Source organism: Alligator mississippiensis, chromosome 11, assembly GCF_030867095.1.
Source record: "Alligator mississippiensis isolate rAllMis1 chromosome 11, rAllMis1, whole genome shotgun sequence".
In the NCBI taxonomy this organism is placed as follows: Eukaryota; Metazoa; Chordata; order Crocodylia; family Alligatoridae; genus Alligator; species Alligator mississippiensis.
The window spans coordinates 60391790-60416764 of NC_081834.1; the positions used below are offsets into that span (position 1 = coordinate 60391790).

General features: G+C 55.1%; 1 protein-coding gene across 1 annotated transcript; it reads right to left on the bottom strand.

Annotated features, from left to right (window-relative positions):
- Positions 1–4850: 4850 nt before the first annotated feature.
- Positions 4851–11502, bottom strand: LOC132243725 (uncharacterized). Its single transcript, XM_059714119.1, has 12 exons — positions 10544–11502; positions 10159–10289; positions 9716–9844; positions 9240–9319; positions 8984–9086; positions 8789–8884; positions 8491–8598; positions 7930–8065; positions 7414–7508; positions 7084–7236; positions 6174–6321; positions 4851–5512 (listed from the first exon to the last, which is right to left on the bottom strand). The coding sequence occupies exons 1-12, from the start codon at positions 11259–11261 to the stop codon at positions 5379–5381; spliced, it is 2031 nt and encodes a 676-aa protein (XP_059570102.1). The 5' UTR covers positions 11262–11502; the 3' UTR covers positions 4851–5378.
- Positions 11503–24975: the final 13473 nt, after the last annotated feature.

Here is a 24975-nt window from a genome sequence, read left to right on the forward strand (position 1 = left end):
CTAGACACACCAGTAAATTAAAATTGAATAGCAAGACATAACCAACTACAGTTCTACATTCTGTTTGAAAAGAATATGAACATAAAGTAACATTTTTAACTTTTAGTTTGATCAGATTAAAAGCACATGGGAAGCTGGTTTATCGTCGTTTAAGTCACCGTATGTCAATCTCTGCAATTACGATACTTCTCTTGTTTTTCCTCGGCAAAGAACCCAGGTTTAAAGAGATTCATTCTCTTCTCTGTTTCACTGATCTTTGCATAAACTGTGAAGCTTATGATTTCACTGAAAAATTATTTCAAAACTGGCTTTGAATCCCTAGAGCATTTCATTGAAAAAAAAGTTAATAGTCAAAGGCAAAAGCAGCTTGCAACTTGCTAGTCCTCTCCTGGGTTTTATTATATCATCATTCAATTAAAACAAACTTACTAAATGAAGAGGAATGCAATGGGGAAAAAAAAGTTTTTTGTTTCCTGAGTTTATTTTATTTGGGGAAAAAATCAGGACTTCAAAATATTTAGTTTCGTTTATTTCAATGAACAGGCAGACAAGGGAATGTAACCATGGTCTCCCACACCCAGGGTAGGTGCTGCAAGACCAGGAAACTATTGGACAAAAGGGGCAAAGGGCTGGAACCATGTCTGGCCACCACGTCTGGCCCTCTTTTACTCAGAAGACTGACCTCTGCTCCCTTCCTTCCAAAGCACATAGACACCAACCTGCAGCAATGGGCTCTAGCCTGTAAAAGCCAACCAGAGTGAGGGGCTCTCTCTATACTGAGAGACATGGAGTGGACTCCACAATGGCCAGCACAATGACCTGGGAGCTGATGAGAGCGCTCAGGAGGGCAGACTCAATGCTTCGCTGTCCCTCAACAGCTCTCTGGTCAGTGCTGCCCGTTGTAGATTGTATTCAATATCTCCTATCCCTCATTGGGTTTTGTACAAGGAGCCTCTGTTCCTAACCCAGGATGTGGAGTCCACTGCTGCTGCCAACTGACCAAAAGACCCCTGCCAGATGTTCAGTAAAGGCACAAGGACATCTGTTGCACAAGCCACACAACTGTGCTTCTAGCCATGCCACATGCAGAGTAGAAGGTATAATTGTGGGATCGAGCATCAGTGCTGATGCAGAGGAAGCCCGGTGTGTCCGGTAGCCATCTCCCACAGCTGAGAGCCCTGTCAGGTGATCTAGTGCTGATCCACACCATGGTGATCTGCAGCACGGTGTTCCCCCAACGCTGAGAGCCCAGATTACCTGACAGGGCTCCAAGAGTCAGGGATGCCTGGCCACACATTCAATTAATGGCATGATACGCCAGCTCTCAGCTTTCAGTCACTGTTGGACTCGAACAAAGCAACGGAGCAATTCTTGAGTTGCAAAGAACTCAGGAAGACTCCAAACAGTCAAATGTTTTGCACACTGTGGACTCCTAGTGAAAATCTCTGGGTTTATCTGGACTCACGTAGGTGTTTGCAAATCTAGCAGCACTCATATCGTGCATCCCTGCAGAAGGAGCTCCCAGCGCCCTGGGGCAGTGGCTTTTCTCAGTTTACCCACATGGAGAAATTTGTGCACCCAAATAATCCCATTTCAATGCAGGGGGCTGTAAATTGGCAGCCTGCCATGGCCGAACCACATTTGGCCCGGGCAAGTCTCTGGTCAGAGATGTCCAGAAGAGTTCCCCAGTGGCACAGAGATGTGCCATGAGGTTGCCCAAAACAGGATATGTAGCTATAATCCCAGCCCCAAATCCAGGTCCTTTTTCAGGTCCATCTACTTAGCATAGTGGCTAGCCTGCTGTCAATTGGCAGCCTGGGACGGCCAAACCACGCTTTGAGCCAGGCAAGTCTCTGGTCACAGATGTCAAGGACAGTCCCTCAGTGGAGTCAACAGGAAGTCTGAGGTGTCCCAAAATGGATTTTGCCCCATAATCCCATTTAAACCTACCCATCATTTAGGGCTCTGTACTTGATGCAGAATATTTTTATCAATATTAATTAGTAAATGTGCATAGCTAATGACATTCTCTCTGTTTCAGATGTTTAATTCATCAATAACAAGCTTTTATTAGGTCTCAATGAGCTTTGAAAAAGGAACTGGGCACTGGGAGTAAGAAATAGGGAACTGGGAATAAGCAATCAATTTCTGATTGCTCTAGGTAGCTGGTTCCAGTGTTTGACCACCCCGTAAGTCTCATACTGCAGATCTCGTACAGTGTTGCAAAATGATGTTGGATGCCCAGTTTCAGCCAAATGTTGGCTATGTTTGCTACACCCAACCCCTGGGGCTCAGCTCCTCCGTAGAAATCCTCTTTGCAGGGACTCAATTGAGGAACCAGTGCAGCCAGTGCCACGCAGCACAGGGTGAGGCCAAGCCCAGCAGCGCAGCTGGCCCCATGGCACGTGGAGCAGCAGGGCAAGCACTTCTGCAGCTGCTAGTTGGAGTTTCCCTGGGGGATCTCCCCCACCCCACAACCCCTCGCCCTGACAAGCTGCTTGCCGTGGGCTGTTGGCATCCAGGCAGGGCCCTCCTTAGGGCAGGGCTGGGCTACGTAGCCGCAGCCCCATGTGCATCACGTGCCAAGCTTTTGTCAGGGCCCTTCTTGTTTGCTCCTCGGAGGAAAAGAGTCTCAGGCTCCAGTCTCCCCTTCCACATCCCCTCAGCACAGCCTTTTCTGAGAGGTTCAGATGCCGGTGCCACACTGGGACACACGGCCATTCAGTGCAGAGCCAGGGAGTGCCCCTGTGCTGGGAGACACGGGATTGAGACCCCAAGACACACATGTCATGTCCAGCGAGTCCAGCCTCTGTTAGCCGGGCTGAGAGCCGCTATCAGTCCCAGCTGAGCTGGGCTGGTTGGACATCACTTGTGGCCCCGAGGTGTCAGGCTGGGCACTAGCACATCCCTGGGGCAGGCAGAGCCCCTCCATGGGGCTGGGGTGAATGTGCACCCAGGGATATAATTCCCGTGTCAGGACATTGCAGCACCTCAGCGACGACGTCCTCCTCCTCCCCCACCAACACTGATCACACCCACCGTGCCGGGGAGCCCAGGGCAAGGCTGCTGCGCCTGAGGAGATGAGAAAGTGTTTGCAGGCTCCGGTCGGTGCGGGAGGCTGGTGCGCGGCGTGCCATGCATTTGCTGAGCTGCCTCAGACACAGAGGACTGTTCCCTGTGCTCGTTCACCATCTGTCTGGACCAGTGCAAATGTGCTGGGAAAACATAGCAGCATAGCAGAGATTTTGCACGGGCCTGGATACCAAGTGCAAGCTTTTCCGTTCCCTTCTTTTGGGTGTCCTGGGTCTTGAAGGGGGCTGGGTGGGCATTGAACCCCTGCTCCTCACATGTCACACGAGAGCAGTGACTGTGAACACGTGCTTGAGGTCAGGGGGGCAAACAACCAGCCAGGAGCTCCCAGTGCAACGCTGGGAGGAAATGTCCCAGGGACGCTGAACGAGGGAAAAGCAACAGAGTTAGGCAGGGATGCTGTCTTTTGTACAGTGTCAGTGTGAGTAGTACTGGGAGCCATAACCAGGTCTGGGGGTCGCATGTGGGACAAGGGGGAAGAGGAGAGAGGCGTCAATAAGAACCAAAGCAGTGACTCAAAGCTTGGTGAGAACAGCTCCTAGCAGGGTGTCAAAAATACGGCCGGTGAGCTGGATCCAGTCCCCAGAGCCATGTCCTGTGGTCTGCAGGGCTCCTGGAGGGGCCAGGGATTTGGGGTGGGACAAGATGAGGAACCGCCGCTGAACTGCAGGGTGCGGAGCCGCCATGGACGTGTGCTGCAGCGCTGGGGGGTGACTGACGGCTGCGTGAATCCCTGAGGCTCCCTGAGCTGACGCCGATCTGCTCCGACCACGGGTGCCACTGCTCCCACAACTGCAGGCGGGGGTCTGGATCCAGACTGCGCGGATCCCTGCAAGCCAGATCTAGCCCTGAGTGCCGGGGGCGGCTAAGTGGGTTTATTCCCCAGGGCCTTGTTTATTCCAGTGGAAAAGACTGGGAAGCTCCCTGTGCTGCAGCATGGATACAGAGCTGGGTCTTCCCAACCCACACCAAACAAACACAGCTCAAAACCCCAGAAACCCCACAGCCCCCATGACTGAGAGATCTTGACTCCAGTGACTTGGTACAAATATTAGCCTGGAATGGGCTCCATGGATCGCGCAGGGGGAGTGGGGCAGGCAGGGGGTTGTCCCCTGCTATTCAGAGAAGCCTGTTACAAGGGCCCATTTGTACACATTGTACTTTCACCAGAAAAATATACTGCGTAGCGAAGGGCCCTGCTTATTCCAATGAAAAGACTCTGGAGAAATCTGCGTTCCAGCTGGGATTCACAGCTGGGTCCTTCCCTTCCCATTGAGTGCCTTCAGCACCACAAAGCCATTGCTCCTGAAACATACTCCCCATCCCCATCTCTCTTCTATTTCTCCCTCTGCTCTTGACAAAGACCAAGCTAGAGAACAGTTATTGGTTGTGGCAGTGGGTGTTTGTGCCCAAAAGCTTACAAAGAACATTTTTTCCAACTATATCTCCTAAGACATATCACATCTACCCAAAGCACCTCGGCAACCTGGAGCAGAGAGAACTTTTCCCGTTGCCACTTTCTTGAAACACCTCCCTGACCACCCAACGTTGACTTGTTGAGGAATAAACGTGGTTTCCAATTGAACAGTATTAGCAGTTTCTCAGGCAGCTCGACCTTGACTTTCTGAGCTAAACATGCCAGGTTTCTCCTGTGTGTTGTAGACCCTGTTCTCTACAGCAATGGATCATCTTGTCTTCTTTCTTACCTTGCATGTCATGAGCTTGTATTTCACACAGGAATTTGAGATGAACACCAACACTTATAAGAAAAGAAAACTAAAGCTTAACTTTATTATCCTACATCTCCTCTTAGTTTCTATAACATCTATGTTCAACATGACACATTACACTAAATCTATGTTCAACAGTGCACGTGGTTTATGCCTTTGCTCTCTTCACTCCCTGAATGGCTCTCGATGGATTCAAGGACAGGCTACTAACACAACAGACGCCGGGATGGTCTGATTATGTCCCGATGCCTCAGAGGAAGGCGAAAAACCCCCCGAAGTTGGTTCCATAAATGAAGGGGGAAAAAATTCCTTCCTGGCCCCAAATGGCGACCGGCCAAAGCCCTGAGGCAGGGGTCACAAAATGCCATCCACACAACAAGAGCATCCTCCACTTGGCAACCTGGGCACTACAAACTCATGGTGCCTGGTCTTTCCCCAGCCCTTTGCAGAGCTGGTCTGGAAGATATTCAAGTTCTTCACCACGAGGGTTTCTCAGGCTGCTCCTCTTGCAGAGGCTGACTTGGCTGTGGCGGACGGCTCAGACTGGATGATGACTTGTCAGTCGGTGACGTGTGTGGTGGCTTCAGCGCTGTTGCAGCTTTTCTCTGTAGCCATCGGGCTCCCGGTGAGGTTGGGGAGGTCATCTTCTCTCATGGAGGTGCTGTCAGGGTTGAGGTGGTCTGCAGGTGTTGCTACGCAGCGTAAGAAAAAGCAGCAGAAGATTAAATCCATGCATTGGGACCATGATACAAGGCTGCGATGTGAGGAAGTGGGGACTGGGAGCTTTCCCAGGACACAAAGGCCTGAACATTTGAATGAGGGGAAAAAAAATAGATGGTGCTTAGCCTCCTGCCTGGAAGAAGCTGAACATCTTTAGGCATCACTGCCCAGCCACGTTCAAGATGAGGTAGATGCTCTGAATGGACAACCCCAGCCCCAAAAAGACCATGGCTGAGAGAGCTACAAGCAAGGGAAAGCAGGTCTCCGACTGTGGGAGTGACAGCAGCCTTTAACAGGAGGCAGAGGGTCCCCCCTGTCCTGGGGTGGCTCAGCCACTTGGGAGAGGTCCCGGGGCTCCTTCATGAAAGATGGCAACACCCTGCAGGCCCACCCATGCCACCCGGGGCAGAGGGCAGGTTTACCCGGGGGCAGCAGGGCACGAGGAAAGGCTCCTGCCATTGAGAGAAAAGAAAGGAAAGACCTGCGGAGGACGGATCCTAGGACAGGACTCTGTAGGGCAGAGGGGAGAATTGCCCACACGCGGCAGGGAGCAGGTTTGTGTTAGTGCCAGGAGCCTCCCCCTCCCTTCCCACTGCTCCCTGCTCCCCAGCGGCAGAGGGGACAGGACAGTACCTGCAGGAGCAAGTGTGGGCGGCTGGAGAGAGGCGATGGCACTGGAGGAGGTGACCAGCAGGCTGTGCCCTTGCAGATCTTTAGGCAGCTCCTTCAGGTAGGTGATAATGAAGACCTTATTCAGGACCCTGATGGGGATTTCTTTCTCCTGCAGAGGTACAAGAGCTGGTCATAGCCTGTCCTACACCCAGAAAGGACAGGGGATGTGGGGAGGGGTCATGGGGCAGGGATTGGACTGAAACCAAGGGGTCTTGGCAACAGCTCAGGGAAATGGGGGGCAGGTTCCTTGAGCAACATTTTTCTGAAAATCGCGGTAAAGACAGAGGGTGGCAGCTCTGGGCTCTGGGCAATGGGGCAGATCAGCAGCGCCAAGTGCCTGAATCCTCCGTTCTCCCTAGAGCAAGCACAGGATCGTGGGCAGGAGAAGAAATGGAGCCGTGCGGGGACCTGTGCACCTCCTAAAGACTCCTGACTGCAGACTGGGAATGGGAAGCTTGTCCTGAGGGAACACGCTGTGTATCTTTGGGCCTGGCAAGAGACCTTGACCCTCAGGGGCATGACATGTGCAAAGGACAGGCTGGTGCCATCCTGCCTAGGCAGATTAATTCATTCCTTTCTCCAAGGCACTTGGCAGGCCTCCCGTTCTCCTCAAGGCCAGTTTGCTCAGAAGGCAAGGGAGATTTGCACCTTACAGACAGGGGCAGGTCACTGATTGAGTTAGTCTGCGAAGTACAAATGGGCCCCACCGTGAGCTAGAGCTCAGACTCCGGTGTGTAGTGACCTCTCTCTGCTCCACGTTGTCCCCACACAACAGGTCGTGATGGGACGACAGCAACTTTACGTGGAACAGAGCCGAGGGGCCGTGAGCTCACTCTCCTCCCTCCCCGCACTCCCCAACGTGGCTGCTGACCTTGTGCCCCATCAAGCGGCCGGCTTCCCCCAAGATTGCATACAGGAAAACCAGCCCAGCTTGGCTGATGTGCATCGGTCCATTGCGAACTGCATGAAGGGCCCTCTGCAGGAAAGCTCTCCTTTGCTCCTCCAGCAAGATCTTTCTCAGCCCCTGAAACAGGAGAACACAAGGCTGGCTACAAGCCACACACAGGCTCCATCTCTGGGGCTGGCACCACATTGCCCTGGACACTTGCAAGGCTGTAACCCACCGCAGGAAGACCCCTGCCAGCTGGAGACAAGCACCAAGCCTTTCTCCGAACCCCTTCATCACACACACCAGCCTCACCTCTCCCACTCTCGCCAGGTCCCTGTACTTCTGGACCTGGCTCTGATCGTTCTGGCGCTTGCACCGCAGCTCCTCTGCCCCTCGCATGTCTTGGCCTAGGACAAGTGGAGACACATGGCTCTGAGCTGCCATCCTAGCTTTGGTGCTCAATGTCCACCCAGTGGGGCTCTGGCTGCCCTTCTGGCACCATGAAGGGCAGGGCCCCAGCAGGAAGGTCATTGTTCTGCAGGAGTCAATGGACACCACGTGTCCTGGGACCAGTCTGGGCTGGGGGCCTGGGGATGGGCTCCCTGGTTCCCGCATAAGACACCCAGGATGGGTGCATTAGCACAGGCTGCAGTACCACAGCTCGGCGCTGAGGTGAAGAGGCCCAAATCATTAACGCCGACACCCTGAGTTGTTCCCAGGTTGGGAATGGACAGATGGAGACAAAGCGTCTGGCCCAGCACCTGGGAACAGGCTTTTGGAGGGAAACTGCTGGCATCGGAGCCTTGTACTCCAGCTGGGTCTCCTTACCCCTCTGATGAAGGAGGATTTGAGCGAGCAAATACATGCACGCCCTGGCCTTGCAGCTGATGGTCTCCTCCGGGTCGTTGATGGACAGACCCAGGCGGGCTGCCATGTCCCCCACCTCCAGTATGTCAGGGGAGCCCTAAGCAGGGGGAGAGAATCAGGCAGTTCATGCATGTCCCACCTTCCTTCCCCAATACATCCCCAGGCACAGTTCTCTCTCTCCACCTCTCCGCATTACCCAGCAGGAGGGCAGGAAGGCAGAGACCACAGTGCCAGAGCATGACAGCCCTCTCTTTCCATGGGAACCTGCAGCCCAGGGACTTGCTCGGGGCCCCAGGATCACTCCCCGTGCCTCATGCTCCAGGGCTAGTAGGCCCCATGTCCAGGGCTGACCATGCCCAGAGCAGGCCATGGAAAAGAGACCCGTAAAGAGTCAGGGGCACCACTGAGGCAGAAGCAAAGCCCTGGAGTGAAGCTTCTTGTCCAGCTTTGACCCCACTCTCCCAGGAGGGCCCTGGCAAAGGCAGGGGACCAGGACACTAGGGAAGGAAGGGGCTCACTGACCTCAAATTGTGGGAGGAGCTGCACAGCAAAGGCAATGGCGCCGGTCATGATCTTCATGCCCAGTGCACGGTGCTGGGCATCCGGCGCCTCAGTCCACGATGTAAAGTGCTGTGGGAGGAAGATGTTAAGATGAGGGCACATGCCCTGCTGAACCCAGCAGCCTTGGGGTCCTCCTCCTCAGGAGCCAGGTTTCAAGCTCGGGCTTGACCATCTTCCTTCTGCTTTGAGAGAGGCTTGCTGCAGTGCACAGGGCAGGAGCTGTCCCGGCCCGAGCCCAGCCCCTCTGCACGGTGCTCACCTCCCAGATGGAGTAGAGCTTGCCCAGGCTGGGGGCGCTGGACAAGACGCAGCACAGCAGGCCCTCCAGGTACTCCTCGTACAGTCGCTGCACGACCTGAAAGGGGAGGCAGACCCGAGGGTCAGTGCCACGGAGCCTGGGGCCACTCCTGCCAGGGGGTGGCTTGTGGGACCTGGCAGTGGCAGGGGCACCTACCTGGTTTCGATGGGTTTCACGCCCTATGGCCAGGAAGCTCTTCTCCACGGTGGCCCGCAGGAGGCGCGACTCCAGCGCTGGCTCCAGGCTGAGCTTCGGGTCGCTGTGAGGAGAGAGGAGCCTGCGTCAGATTGAGCTATGTGGGGCGGCGGTGGCACTGGGGTGGGCAGGAAACAGCCTGGAAAGCTGGGCCTGAGCAGTGGGGATCCCCCTGGCCCACAGCAAAGTCAGGAGAGTCAGGCAGAGGTCCCTGTACCTGAGGCAGCGGATGGCGTCTATGCTGTACGCCAGGATGTGTTTTCGGTCGCCCTCCACTGTGATGGTCTCCATCAGGTCCTGTGAGCCCCAAAGGGGACGGGGAGGTAAGGATCAGCCACATCCCCCACGGGAGACCACCCAGTGCTGCAGGCGCAGGCAGCAGGATCCCAACCAGCCCCCTCCCACCCACCCAGCTGGGCTGGCCCTCTGCCTCCCACGGCCTTGCAAGCATGGCACTCAAACCTCTCCTGATCCCACCCTCCCCTGCCCTCCAGATGCAGGATTGCCCAACGCTCAACATCCAGGTCAGGAATCGACCACTATCTCCCTCATCTAGTACCCCCATGTCATGCCCAGGAAAAGGCGCGCCTGCCATTCTCTCTCTTATCCCGCTCCACCTCTCCCCTCCTTCCTGGTGTCACGAGACAACATTTCCTCTCCTTCCCTCTCCCCACACCATCCCGTGCTACTCACCACGATCCTCTCCAGCACGGCCGCTTTCAGGTCCTCCAGCTCCACAGCCACCTCTCTGCTCTGGTCCGCGGCGATGGTCAGGCTGATGATGGCCAGCAGGAAGCGCTGCCTGTCCTTCCCGTCCAGCATCTACCAGGAGCGAGACCAGGGCTAAAGCAGGCTCTTAGCCAGGAGCCTCCTGCTCCTCCGCAAGCCCCCTGTGGGACTCAGGCCTCCTCTGCCCCCACGGAGCTGAGATGCATCTCCTCGGGGCAGGTGTTGTAAAGAGCAGGGCAGTGTCCGTGGAGGGAGGGACGCAGCTGGGGCTTCACAAACACCCACCTCGAGCAGCGCCCCGGGGCTCCCTTGCGGGCTCTGGGTCCCAGGGGGTGACCTCCTGCCATGGGCCGCACGGGGGAATGGAAGACTGACTGGGTGCCGGCTCCGCTGGGGCAGTTTCATACCTCCCCGGGGTCCTGCAGGTGTTTCTTCACAAGGAGGAGGGCAGCTTCTTCCGGGGACCTTCCATCTTCCTCCTCCTCCTCCTCTTCCTCCTCCTCTTCCTCCAGCTCCTCGCCGGCTGGGCTGGGAATCACTGCACACGGAGGAAAGGGGAGAGGTCACTCGTGTGCCCCTGAGGGGAAGGGAAGTGGGTGTCGGGGGAAGAGATGGTGTCGTGCTCCCACCACCAGCACTAGGGTCCCCTGTCTGCCCCAGGACGTGCCAGGGAGGTGTGCGGCTCAGCCCCCTCACCTTGGCCAGGATCCCCCTGCCCGGCCCCATGGAGGGTCCAAGTGGCCTCGCTTAGTGAAAGGTGCTGAGACCTCTGGCCCCAGCGGCTCCCCTCACCTGTGCAGGTGGCACCGGGGGCCGGGCTGGTCCCAGACTCCAGGGAGCTACTGGAGTCCTCCGAGGAGGAGCTGCTGGTCGAACTGGTGGTGTTGGACTCCTCCGAGCTATCGCTGTCCTCCGAGGAGGAGCTGCTGCTCGTGCTCGTGCTGGTGCTTTGGGCCTCTTGGGACTTTTCAGAGTCCGAGGAGGAGGAGGAGGAGGAGCTGGTGCTGGGGCTGGTGCTCCCGGACTCCTGGGACATGTGCCAGTCATCCGAGGAGGAGCTGCGGCTCAGGCAGGGGCTGCTGTGGGCCTGGCTCAGCTCCTGCCCCAGGGCAGCTGGGCCCTCGTCCCCGGCTCGGCACGGGGCTGCCTCCTGCTGCGGGGCTGCAGGGCCGGGCTCCAGGCTGCCCCATGACCCAGGAGGGGAGCTGCACGGCTCTTCGGGTGCCGGGAGCTGTGATGGCGCTGGCTCCCGCCTGCCCAGGCGCACCCATGGCCACCTCCATCTGGACTTGGAGGTGGCTGATTTCTTTCCCTCCTTTCCCCTGCCGCTGGGAGCTGCCAGTTTACTTCGGCAGCAGATGGGGCACAGCCACCTCCTTGCCCTGATGGGCCCCTCCTCCTCACGGCAGGTGGGGCCCCGCTCCTCCTGCCCAGGCTCCCTGCTGCTCTCCTCTCCCATGGAGAGCACCTTGGCCGACCTCCTCCTGAGCACCTGCCACAGCCTGTCCATCCTGGCACCCAACAGGGGCAATTATCACTGGGGTTCAAAGCATCCCCTTCACACGTATCCACCCCCTCCTCTGCTCATCCAAGACACAGGCAGGTGAACCCTGGGTTACAGCCATATCCACAGCCTCCCTGGCACTAGGGTTGGCAGGTGGGGAGAGCCCTTGTCTTAGGGTCCAAGACCTGCAGCTGGTTTGGACACACAGCTCCCTGCTCCTCTACTCCCCTCTCACCCCACGTGACTGGCCATGGGCTGAGTGCCCATGCGTTTGGGAATGCCAAGGAGAGGAGGACAGGGGCCATTTGCCTGGGACCTGCAGGAGCCCAGCAGCGCCACAGCTTGGGGCTCCCTGCACGCTCAGTCTGGGCAGCACTGGCTGGGCTGGGAGGGGTGGGGAGCTTCAGCACCTGGGGATGTCTCCAACCCGCTGGAAGTGGTGTGAGGGAGCACCAGGGGCTGAGTGCCCACATTGCAGGGGCTGGATTTTCTGCCCGTTTCTACATTTCCTGCACAGAGACGGGAAGCCCCCCCGGCGCTGCAGGCTCCTCACCTGCCCTGGGGGATGGAGCGCTGCTGGGCGGGTGCTCACAGGCCCTGGTGACGCCGCACTCCTCCCTCCGGCTCTGGACTAAGGTCTCCTGCCTCTCCTCCGATGGATGTCCCTCGCTGCCTCAAGCTGCAGTCGCTGCCGCCGATGGGGGGACGCCTACCCCTGAAAGGGACTATGCCATCCTGTTGGAAGCCATCCTTGTGCACAGCCTCTTCCCCCAAAACAAAACTACACCTCTCCTCCCCCCCCCCAGTCCCCTCTCTGTTTGCCCATGCCAGGACCCCTCTTCTTCCCTGATCTTTTCTTCCTGGTCCTTTCCTGCCACCCAACAGAAAGTCCTGCCACCCTGCGCTGGCCTTGTTCCACATCACAGGCGCTACTGGCTTGTGCCTGCAGCTTTACTCCATGCGTGTTGGTGCCCAGGAAAGACCAAGTGTCCTGCTCTGCGACATCAAGACTGGTGGCTCTAAGTGGATTGTAACCGGGGTCCAGTCCACACCGCGCTCCAGCCATCCTGGCGGGGAGGGGAGCCCTGTCCCAGGTAGCTTTGGGAAGAGGTACGACACCCGTGTGAGAAATGATGTTCTGGATTGGAGATAAAACATGCAGAGTTCAAGGAGAAACATTTCTCATCATGGCCTCAGCAGGGGGTGGCATCCAGAGCATGCCCAGCTCCTGCACCCTACACACATGACTGCAGGGAGCGTTACTCAGCCCCTCACGCCAAGGGCAGGGTCCTGTCGGCTCCGTCTTGATGCTTCACAGTTTCTCTGGACGCGGGCCACAGGCCTGAAAGCACAAGAGCCCCTCGCTCCCCTCCCAGCTCGACCCCTGCCGGCGCCTCCGGCAGCGTTGCCCAAGGACCGATCCTGACCTGCTCACTCCGGGCTGAGAGATCGCAGAGCGAAATCCTCCACGAAACCGGTTCTGCTGTCGCTCTCCAAACGGCGCCTGATGATTACTAACAGAAACAAGACGGGACATTAAAATCACATGAACATGGAGGAAATACTTACTCTTCCCCCGGACTGTGATTTCAAGGAATAAATTAATCGGTATGGGTTTGTTCTTCAATTCTCCCCTTCATTAAAAAGGAGGAGAAACCCCATCTCCAGGTGTCTGGGCTGGGGCAGCTCGGCCGGGCTCGGCTCCATTTCCTCCCTCCGGGCTTTACACAGGCACAAACCACCCCCGAGGGAAAGGCGCAGACCTGGTGCCCGCTCTTGGCTGAACACAACCTGCAGGATCGGGTCCCACTGCCCTTCCCGGTCCCATCGCTGGTGGGGCTGGTGCAAATCCCACCCCGTCGGGCCGCGTCCCCCTGGGACACCTCGTCCAGGAGCAGGAGGGCGCCGGCCCCGCGGCTCTTTCACGTCTGACTCTGACAACCCCTGGGGCAAGAGGCCTCCTCTCGACACCCGCGTTGCCTCAGGCGGGGGCACAAGAGGGGCAGCGCTGTCTGCAGCCGACTTACCCGTCTGTGCAGACCCCGGGCGCCCGGCAGCACCGCTCCAGCCTCCGCCGGCAACTGCCTGGAATCCCGCGGCGCCGCGATGATACGAACGCTGCCGCGGCAACGCCCGGGGACCAGCTCCATCGCCCCCCACCCCGCACCCAGCGCCGCAGCCCCCCGCGGCACCGCCATGTCTCCCAGGGCCACTGTCCACGTGCCTGGGGATGGGTGTCGCTCAGGACAGACCAGGTGCTCCCCCAAATTGAGGGCAGGGGGAGGAAATGCCCAGTTTCCCACTTTACCATAACTACTTTGTTTTTCTCCGGTGCCAACACGAGAAACAGGCTTGCCGTGCGCACTGCATGGAGCAGTGTGCACGGCACCGGGGCCCTTCTCACAGCTATACCCCTGCTGGGCTCCCTGGGCTTGCTCTGTGCTCCCTTCTTTGCACAGACACCGGGGACCAGGCACAGGGCCATGCACCAACCCTGCCCCCAAAGCCTTGCTCAGCCTGCTTCAGCAACCCCAGGAAGCAGCGCCTGAGACACCTCCTGACAGGACCTGTCCTGGGAAACCCACAGGTGGCATGGGAGACACCAGCCGATACATCCCCAGGTGCCAAAATAGCCCTGCAGCAAAAGGCCCCTGCCACTCAAAATGCCAACCCCAATGCTGGCAGCTCTCCCAGTCCATGCCCCACTGGGGTGCTCTAGGGTCCAGCTTGTGCATGTGGGCTGCCCTCTCCCACCATGCCCTAAATACATCTCCGGGAGTCCAACCAACTCCAAGCAGGAAGACACCTCTATCCCTTTCCTGCTCCTAACCCTGGTCCCAAACCTGACCCTAACCCGCGCTCAGCTGCTCCTGCAGGAGACCCCGCACAGCCTGGCTCCAGTGACCGGCCTAGAAGTCCCAAAACCCCGTCACTGGTCCTGCTGCAAATTGCCTTGCTGCCAAAACACCTCCCGGACCCAACTCCAGGTGGGGCCCTCAGGCTCCATCCAGCTTCTTAGCAGCGTGGAGGAGGCGACCCACTGCAATACAGCACTAACAGGGAGTCCTACTCATCCCGAGCAGACAGACAGCTCCACATTTGCCTGTTCTCAGCCCCTAGCCAAAACCCAGCCCCTGCCCCTGCCCCTGCCCCTGCCCCAGTTCAGGCTGCTCCAGCAGCCTCCGGCAGGAGCCCCTGAGCAAGCTGACTACAGCCGAGCCCTAGCATGGGATACCTGAGCTTGACCCTGGGGTAAGTGAGCCTGGGCCTGGAGAGGGAAGAAGGTATGGGCACGGGAGCTAATACAAAGCACCTCTTTAGGATGGTCAGCACTCCTGGGTAACGATTGTTATGAGACTGCTACGTTTCCCTCTCCAGCAGCATCTCCACAGCCTGCCTCGCCATGCCTCAGCCTCGCTGGTGGCCTCTGTGGTCCAGCAAGTGCACGGCACATCTCTGCAAGCCTGGCCATTGCTGCACCCTCCTGACCAGTTCAGCACAGCAGTTTGAATGATATGCCGTCCAGGCCTGCCAGTCATCTGCACCCACCGCTCTCCTCTTCCTGGTCTTTCTTATTGGCTGCAGCCTGGCCCCTTGCTCAGCTCCCATCTCATGCAATGCACCAGCAGCAGTAGGAACCTTGCCCCTGACAGCTCTTGACCCTAGAAAGCAAATAAAGAAACAAGGCATCTGCTAAACTTGTCCAACTTGATGGTAAGCTCTGAACTCGCCGTCTCCTTTTACATTCGGTCTCCGAATCCTCTTTGCATTTGGTTCAGGCTCCCAAATCTGTCCTGAGGCTCTGGCCCTGGGATCCCTTTCTCTTTATGGCTGCCAAGCTCCCCTTAGTGGTACCAATGAGAAGAAATCCTGGCCAGATCCTGGCTCCACCCATGACAGGGGCACAGTCCCTTGTTCATGTGAAGGCAGAGGGGACGGGAACAGACTTCTTCTATTTGGGGTCAGACCCAGGAGACCACCATCACATTCCCAGCTCTTCAGAGGCCACTGCCCATGCACCTGGGGATGGGTGTCCCTCAGGGCAGCCCGGGCACTCCCCAAATCAAGGGCAAGGGGAGGAAATGCCCAGTGCAGTCGCCCACTTTGCCACAGCCACTTTTTTCCACTGGTGCCAACACGAGAAACAGGCACGGTGTGCGCTGTGTGGAGCTGTGCACATGGCACTGGGGCTCTTCTCACAGCTGCACCCCTGCCGGGCTCACTGGGCTTGCTCTGCGCTCCCTTGTGCGAACACATGCAGGGGACCAGGCACAGGGCTGTGCACCAGCCCTGCCCCCAAAGCCTGACTCGGGCTGCTCCAGCAACCCCAGAAGGCAAAGCCCAGGGCAAAAGGTCCATGCCACTCAAAATGCCAACCCCAATGCTGGCAGCTCTCCCAGCCCATGCCCAGCTGGGTGCCCTGGGGTCCAGCTTGCTTCCTGCTTCCAGTGCTGGCCTCTCTCTGTGGGGGAGGGGGCTCTGGCTGCCACTGAAGGAGATGAGGTTGCTTTTGCCTTGCCTCTGCTCAGGAGACCGGAGTTGAGCCTCCTTCAGCGGCTGCTGCGGCTGCTTCCTGAACTGTGTTTGATGTGTTGTGGGTTCTGCAACAGCACTGTGGACCCTGCTGTGTTGAACTAAGAGTCATTTATTATTATCACTCTCTGAAATCATATCCAGGGTGGATCTTAACATTTGCATCCGTATACGTATGCAGATCTGAGACCTGCTCTGCCTCAACTCAGTCCAGTCCTGTGGAGGGAGAGGAAACAAGAAATGCCTCTGGCTCCTCATGGCAGAGAACAGGGAGTCCCAGTGCTGCAAAAGTGCCACAAGCAACTGAGCCCTGCAGTGCTGAGCATGAGGCTTTAGCCTTCAAGGGACAGCGCAAGGAAAACACAACAAGACACAACCGTGTTGTCAGTCTGGTTTTGAACCTTTGACCCCCACTCTGGTGCCTGGTTTCATTATAATTTGTCCCAAGTAATTAGTAACATGTCACTCTGCCACCAGTAGTAATAGGGCCTTATAGTTTCCTCCATGGGCCTGGGCTTATGACATCCCCTGGTGTTCACAGCCCAGGGTTGTGCTCTGGCAGGTGCTGCTGGGGCTGTGCTGGGAGACGCCTGCACTGCAGCCCCCGATGCCCAGCCCTGGGGGCACTTTCTGCAGTGCTGGGACCAGCGCCCCGGGCAGCCCGGCACCAGCTCCTGAGCCAGAGACTCCAAGTCATGCGGAGAGACCTGGGGGCTGGCAGCCCAGGGGCTCTGCACACGCGGCCCCTCCACACCCATCGCTTGTCCCCGCACGGCTGCGCATCCCAGAGCTGCTGCCCTCACTGATATACAGGGCACGGGCAGATCCAAGGCGGCGCACTTGCTCTGCTTTGGGTCCTGTTCCACCCAAACTTTCAAACCAGCTGCCTGGGAGAGGCAGCATCATTTCTACTTGGAGGGTGCATCTATACAAGGTGCTTATTGTGCATTCGCCTATTAAAACTGCACAGTAGCACGATGGTTAAAAACCGTACTAATAACCTACTGTGCAGCATTACTAGGCTCATGCGCAGGAAGCATCACAAAATAACTGTGCTCCAGTGCGACTGCACAGTAACGCTAGCTCCTGTGCCTTTAGTTAGTATTTTAGAAACAAGTACTAACCTAAATGCCCAGTATGTAACATGCACTGATGAATATGTAGATCTGCCCAGAGAGACTCAACCTATCTCATGGCCTGTAATCAGCTTCCTAATTCTTGTTAATCTTCCTCCCCTCCACAAGTGTCAATGACCCTCTCTCCTTTTTAATGGTCCTGAAGATCCACTTTTCCAAGTATCCTTTCTTCTGCAATGTCACTGCCTGATAGCCACTCTCTTCTGTTTCACAGCCCTGCAGACTGTGTTTAGCATTAGCTAAAAACTTCAACTGAGGCGTGGACATCTTATTTTAACTTGGGTGTAGAAATGACTGACCGTGAAGTATTGGAGGCGCTGTCAAAATCCTCAAGAAAGCTAGATTTTGTTTCATGAATCTGAATAAATGATGTACATTTAAATTTAATGATAGCAGGGCTTTTGATGCAATGACCTTTGACAAGTTAACCTAGTTTGTTGTGTTTTTTAAACCTGATCTATATTCTAGCATCGGGGCTGTCAAATGGGTGCATGCATACCCCTCAGGGGTACTTGGAAAGGGGCTAGGGTATATGCACAGGAGGGTGGGGACAGAGCAGTGTATTCTCATAATCCTTGACATCGAAGGGGTTAAATTATAAAATGTATGCTGATAGGGTACGTAGGCAGCTGGTCAATCTGGAAGCGGGTGCGCAGTAAGAAAAAGTTTAGGAACCTCTGTCCTAACAGGAACACATCACGTGCGGCCTTCTAGTTTCCTCGGTGGGCCTGGGCCTGTGAAGTCCCCTGGTGTTCACAGTCCAGGGTTGTGCTCAGGCAGGTGCTGCTGGGGCTATGCCGGGAGACGCCTGCACTGCAGCCCCCGGTGCCCAGCCCAGGGCATCTGGGCCTTTCTGCACTGGCTGGATCCAGCTCTCTAGGGCAGCCCGGCGCCGGCTCCTGAGCCGGAGAATCCTAAATTGGGGAACCTCTGCCCTACCGTATTAGAGAAGCTTCTTGTTTTGCTTTAGCTGGAGGAAAATGCGTGTCGTGTACCGTGTGATGACGTGCCACACTGTCTGCATCGCTCTCTTCAAAATCCTAGATCCACTCGTGCACTCAGGATCTTGTTCCCAGTAGCCCTGGCAGGAGCTGACCTAGGTCCTAGGAAGTGGACATCCCCGGGAATGGGCAAGGGCGGAGATGTCCCAGCCTGGGGTGAAGGAGATGGGAAGGGAGAGCCTGGCTGGACGGGGCAGCAGGAGCAGGCATTGGGGAGGGAAGTGGCCAGCTCCAGCCTAGCCCAGGCCCAGGCCCAGGCCCCTGCTCTGTAGCCAGCCTGGGAGAAGCACTGTCCTGTGAGCAGCAGAGAGGAAAAGCCAGTCCCTGCCCCTGCCTGGTGTCTGCACTGCTGAAGGAAAGGGTTTTCAGCAGGGACAATTTTGGGAAGACTGAAAATACTAAGACACCCATATTCTTGCCATACGGCCCTGGCTTGAGTAAAGCTGGAAAGGCAAATGGGGGACATCTAAAGAAGGCAGATTTTGACTTAGATAATGCACCCTGCAGCAGGAGGACAGCAGGCAGCACTGCAGTGAGACGGGCTGTCTGGGCAAGGGGCCCCGGCTTTGCCAGGAGCGCAACCACCGCAGTGCCGCCTGCCCCCAGGCCAGCGTGCTCCGCTCATCGTGGGAGATGTGCTGAACAGCAGAGGGGCTGCATGGCATCACGGGGCAGGGCCCAAAGTGTGTAGGGAAGGTTGTGACCAAGGATTGTCACAGGAAGGGAAGAAATCTGGTCAAATCAGGGCATGCCCTTGACTGAAGCCCCTTCAATTCCTTCCCGCCCCCACTCCCCTCCCCTTGCATTTCTCTCCCAGGCCAGCTGCAGAATAACTTCCCACTTCACTGCAGATTCTCCCTCAGGCCAGGAGACACCCTCCCCTATATTACTCCTTTCCAGTTACCCCTTTTCCCAGGATCAGTGAGGTTTTCACCATTCTTTCCAGGCCATTCCCTGATGGTTGGGATGAATGCCAAGTGGCTTTCAAAAGGTCCCGTGTGAAATGTGTCTTTCAGTGGAGTCTCGTGCCTTGCTTCACTCAGACAGAGAATTTAGGGCAGGCGTTTGCTTGTGGGTGGGAGGTGACATCTGTCTTTTCAAGGGTGTAGCTTCACATCCAAATTGAAAAGCTGCAGGGAAATCCTGGCCATCTTCAATACGAGCAGGCCGTCTGACCCCAGACCTCGTGATGGGAACATGTGGAATAAAGGAAACCAGAGGCCTTTTGTGTCGGGAATGGAGAGATCTTGGCTAAAGCTAAGTGCGCTGCTTCCACTGAGATGCTCCTGGCTTGAAAAACCAGGATTATCTCAGCACATAAAATGACTTTAAAAAATGGGGCTCTTGTCCCAGTTTAAAAGTCTGTCTCAGGAAAGCCATAGAGTCGCACCGTCTCATTAGAGGTGACTGCAGTGAGTGAGGCCGTGGCTGCTCCCTAGGACACGTTACTGACAATAAATGGTGCCACCCTGCACCTGCTGCCAAATTCCCAAACCCAGAGCCCTACACAGCAGGCTGGGGTCAGATTCATAGATTCATAGATTCATAGATGTTAGGGTCGGAAGGGACCTCAAGAGATCATCGAGTCCGACCCCCTGCATAGGCAGGAAAGAGCGCTGGGTCTAGATGACCCCAGCTAGATGCTCATCTAACCTCCTCTTGAAGACCCCCAGGGGAGGGGAGAGCACCACCTCCCTTGGGAGCCCGTTCCAGACCTTGGCCACTCGAACTGTGAAGAAGTTCTTCCTAATGTCCAGTCTAAATCTGCTCTCTGCTAGCTTGTGGCCATTATTTCTTGTAACCCCCGGGGGCGCCTTGGTGAATAAAACCTCACCATTTCCCTTCTGTGCCCCCGTGATGAACTTATACGTAGCCACAAGGTCGCCTCTCAACCTTCTCTTGCGGAGGCTGAAAAGGTCCAGTTTCTCTAGTCTCTCCTCATAGGGCTTGGCCTGCAAGCCCTTAACCATGCAAGTGGCGCTTCTCTGGACCCTCTGCAGGTTATCCGCGTCCCTCTTGAAGTGTGGCGCCCAAAATTGCATGCAGTACTCCAACTGCTGTCTGACCAGCGCCCGATAGAGGGGAAGTATCACCTCCTTGGACCTATTCGTCATGCATCTGCTGATGCACGATAAAGTGCCATTGGCTTTTCTGATGGCTTCGTCACACTGCCGGCTCACGTTCATCTTGGAGTCCACTAGGACTCCAAGATCCCTTTCCACTTCCGTGCGACCCAGCAGGTCATTCCCTAGGCTGTAGGTATGCTGGACATTTTTCCTCTCTAGGTGCAGCACTTTGCATTTCTCCTTGTTGAACTGCATCCTGTTGTTTTCTGCCCACTTCTCCAACCTGTCCAGGTCTGCTTGCAGCTGTTCCCTGCCCTCCGGTGTGTCCACTTCTCCCCATAGCTTTGTGTCATCCGCAAACTTGGACAGAGTACATTTGACTCCCTCGTCCAAGTCGCTGATGAAGACATTAAAGAGTATCGGTCCAAGGACCGAGCCCTGCGGGACCCCACTGCCCACACCCTTCCAGGTTGAAGCCGACCCATCCACCACGACTCCCTGGGTGCGACCCTCCAGCCAATTCGCCACCCACCGGTCTGTGTAGTCATCCACGTCACAGGCTCTTAACTTGTTCACCAGTATGGGGTGGGATACCGTATCGAAGGCCTTCCTGAAGTCTAAGTATACGACATCCACCCCTCCTCCTGTGTCCAGGCGTTTCGTAACCTGGTCATAAAAAGAGACTAGATTGGTCAGGCACGATCTGCCTGCCACGAACCCGTGCTGGTTTCCTCTCAGCAGAATTTGTCCTGCCGGGCTCTCGTATATGTGAGCCTTGATAATTTTTTAAAGACTTTGCCAAGGATGGAGTCTTGCTCCACTATGTTTTCCCCCTCTTATTTTCAGTGTATTCCTAGAAGATTTCCTTGGTGGCGGGAAAGGAGACCAGGCTCCCCAGCTGGAGTTCAAACCTCTGCCTTTTACTCATCCCCTCTTCATCGTCTGGTACAACAGGAGCACCTAAATGCACGGCTCACTGCGCAGGGGTAGGTATCTCCTCCTGGAGATGCAGTGTGTGTTGATAGCCAGCCACTCTTTCTTCTTTCTTAAAAGTATACTGTGGGATGGGAGGTTGTTTCATGCCAGGCGAGGTGGTTGGCTCCAGGGATTTCAGTACGTGGCTATAAAAACGTTCACCTCTGGCTCAGGGCTGGGGTCCCATGCAGGTCAATGAGACCCCAAAGGCATGGCTGTCTGGGCCTTGTCGTGGCGCCCGGGGGAGCGTCTTGGTGCACTTCCCACTGGACAGGTGTCCGTCCTGAATGGAAAAGCTTGCCTGGAAAAACTGTCAAGGGTGAGGTTTGCTGGGAAAGGATGTGGGAAAGCTCCTCATGCTACTGGGCTGGACATCTGTGACTGAAAGACTTCAAACCCCAAGGCTGCCAGTCTGCTCATCTGGTCTCCTTCCCCTTTCGTTTAAAAAAAAAGAAAGAAAAGAAACAAAGCAACCAGAATATTCGGGGGTGGACAGATCTGCAAGTCCGAAGTCAGGAATGTACCACTCTTTAGCTGAATTTACCCGTGTCATCTGTCCCCTCCTATCTTTTTTCCTGCTTATGCAGGGGGTCGGACTTGATGATCTATTGAGGTCCCTTCCCTTCTATGAATCTATGAATCTATGAATCTTGCTAGAAGTGCAAGTTTAGCCCGTGTCACTCACAGGTAAGCTGCCCTGGGTCAAGTTGCCAGCGTTCAGCTTCACTTGCTCGGTGACAGGAGCAGACAGACATTACCAGGACAAGAGACCGGCTGAATCGTAGCGGGCAAGACCTCTTCTCACCCTGTGTCCAACAGTGCGCCTGTTAATCTGGCCACAGCTGTAGTTTCCTGGTGTAAGTGTCCTTCATATGGAGGCAAAGTTTGGGGAGCACCTCCTGAGGTCAAAGATTTAAACATTGTCAGCCCAACAAGCCTCATCCCACAATGTTTCCGAGTTTGTTGGGGAAGTCTGAGCAAGACCCTTCCAGCTCTGCACAAGTTCGGCAGAAATGCCAGTGTTTCCTCGGAGGTGATTGTAACTCGTGCTGCCTACGGTGGTCTGTATGAAAAGGCTGATGTTTGAAACTTGCCATCTGGCCTGGTTTTACTTCTCCCCAGGGATGCTCGGGTTCAAAAAAAGTGCCATTTGATTTAAGAAAGTACGAAATATCAGGAAATGACCTGTGAGCCTGGACTGGAAAACTCTTCCTTGTGCGTACTCAAATGTACGCTCGTCTCTCTTGCACCCCAAATGTCTCTGTGTGACGTTTCGGAGGGAAGGGTGGTGACAAACATCTCAGGGAAATGGCTACAATAATTTAAAGCCTTTTACCACCCGTGGGGGATAATGAGGGCCCTGAGTGCGCGTGTCCTCTCATCCCCTTGGTGGGAAGGACAGGAGGACTTGCACCGAGGTGACCCCTTTGGTCCCCCCTGCTCCGAAACCCCTCCTGTCCATCACCAACAGCGGCTCATCCACGCGGTATCGTGCTCTTCACGGGAGCCGTCTTGGGTAGGGAATCCCCCCTGGGCGGCAGAAAATGGAAGACATTCCCAAGCCGCGCAGGGATCAGAGGGTCAGGCTGGAGCAAAAGGGCCAGCGGGGTGAACGCGGGTGCATGATAAAACACTGCGGGGTGAGACCTGCCGCGCGCAGGGCAGAGAAATCCCATTACTGGGGAGGGTTGTTCCTTCCTGGTGCCTGTCCAGGCAGCTGCTCAGCTTGCTGCCAAGTGCCCCCCGCCCCAAGATCCCCCAAACTCCTGGGGCTTTCTAAGCCGCGCCAGGGGAAAGGCCAGACTGCAAATGGGATGACAAGGTTTGTGGGGAGCACAGTGCCCACTTGGTGTTCCCACTGTGCTGCTCCACCACAACCTCTTGTGAAGTGACTACTTTTTGAGGTAGGATGTGTGTTATGTGGGCTGGCCTGGTGTAGGCATGGCAGGTGTGGCTGCACTGGCCTGCTGCTAACATTTCCCCACTTGCCTGGAGCCCAAAGCCCCCAAAACACACATACGCCCAGGGTCTCACAGTGCACAAAATTGCCCAGCTTTCACCCTTTGACAATCTGCCCCCTGGCGAAGTCAATGGCAATACACCCGGGGTGGTGAGCAGAGGGACAATCAGGTCATTAGTGCTTCAGCCCTGATTTATACAAGTAACGCATGACAAGACGAGGATTTGAACCCACACGTGGATTAGCAGTCCATCGCCTTAACCAGTCAGCCACCTTGTCATGGTTTCCAGGGAAGTTAATTTTTACCCAGAACCCAGCTGAAGGTTAGTTGAAGTTTGGTGACTAATTAAAAATATGAGAGATGATGAAATGACAGCAAAAGTATATTCAATTACTGTTGATTGCTGTTGGCTTTTAAAGCAGCTTGATTATCCTATTGATCTCTGTCTAGTCATTGATAGAAAACGTTTTTTTTTTTTTACTTTAACTTTATAACTTAAATTAGTCGAAGGTGCGACTTGTGTTGAGTTCATACATTTCCTCTGCATGCCTCTTGTGTCTTGTACTGAAACAACACATGTAAATCATTTGAATGAAACCAAACCTTTGAAAAGACTTAAATTGTATTGTTTTGTAGGCAGAAAGATTGTTGGGTTTTTTTGGCCTTTGGGAAGCAAAGCTGTGCTGTATTGCATGGTGATCCTGCAGTGAGGTGTATGCAAGAGAAACGTATGGAGGCTTTTCCCCTAATTTTTAAAAGAAATGATCCAGTCATTCCTATTCCTCATCATAGAAACATTGGCCCTCAGTCTTATCTTTCTGGTGCGTATTTCATGCGTTTGTGGTTACTCCTGCATTTCATGCAAAGGAGAGGAGACGCAAGCTCTACCGAGAGGTAACACAGTCACCGGTTACCTAAGGACTTTGGAAAGCTGAGCTTCGTTCCAGCCTCTGCCACAGCCTGCCCTGCTGACCTTGGGCACATCCTTTTGTCCCTCTGTGCCTCAGTGCGCTGACCGTGAGTGGGAATGATCCTTCTCTACCTCACGGGGAAGTTGTGAAGATACATCCACCGTAGGCTGTAAGGCACGTGGGTGCAATGGTAATGGGAGTCAACTGAGCTCCTAACATACAAAAGATATAATGTTAATCCTTCTGTCCCCAGACTTCTGCTTAAACTGAGTTTTTTCCAAGTTCGTGGTCAATGGCTGGACTCCTCATTTTAAATGTCATTCCAGCGTCCAAGCTCTGTGTTAGTCAAGTATAAACTGGAATGACAAACCAAAACAGCTGAGTTTGAACCAGTGGGCTGTAGTCCTACTACAGGTGTCTAACCGAGATGCTCCTTTGAGATTCAATTCTTGCAAAGCCAGTCCTGCACTTACATACTCCGGTAGTCTCAGTAAGCCTGTGACACTAGTTTTGCGTGATATGGATTTGAATTCTTCTTTTAAGCTCCGGGTGGATGAACACCGCGTGTCGGCAGAGGGCAGCCCTGTGACACCTCGGGGCACAGCAGCAGTGCAGGTAAAATCGAGTCATGGCTCCTGCGGGAAGCTAAGGGAAAAGCAGGTTTGTTCATATATTTCAGTAATTTTTCTTCCCACAAAGCACGTGTCATTTCTGTCCCTTCTCCGTTTTATTGTCAGTTTTTACCGGTAATGTATTTCCTTTCCACGTGCATCTTGTTTGCATGTGAAGACCCTCCTAGCTTCATCACGAGCCCTTCCAGATGTCATTATGTACTATGCAACGCCAAGTGTGGGTTATTAAGGCATTTCTAAACTTGATCGCTGTGTTGTTTTTTTTAATGAATCTTGAGAGCGGTAATATTCCCACAAGACTTCAAATACACTTCCACATATTTTTGATTCGTGTTATCTAAGGGAGGGTTGTGTGCGTAAGTGGCTTTTTGTTTTCAGTGGTATTAGAAATCAGGTGAAGGAGTAAAATGTAATTGGGTGTTTTGTGAAGAAATTTTAAACCTGTATTTCGGGTGTAATTGGAGACAAAGCGGCTCTTGCAGCCTCCTGGGGCTCTTACTGTACA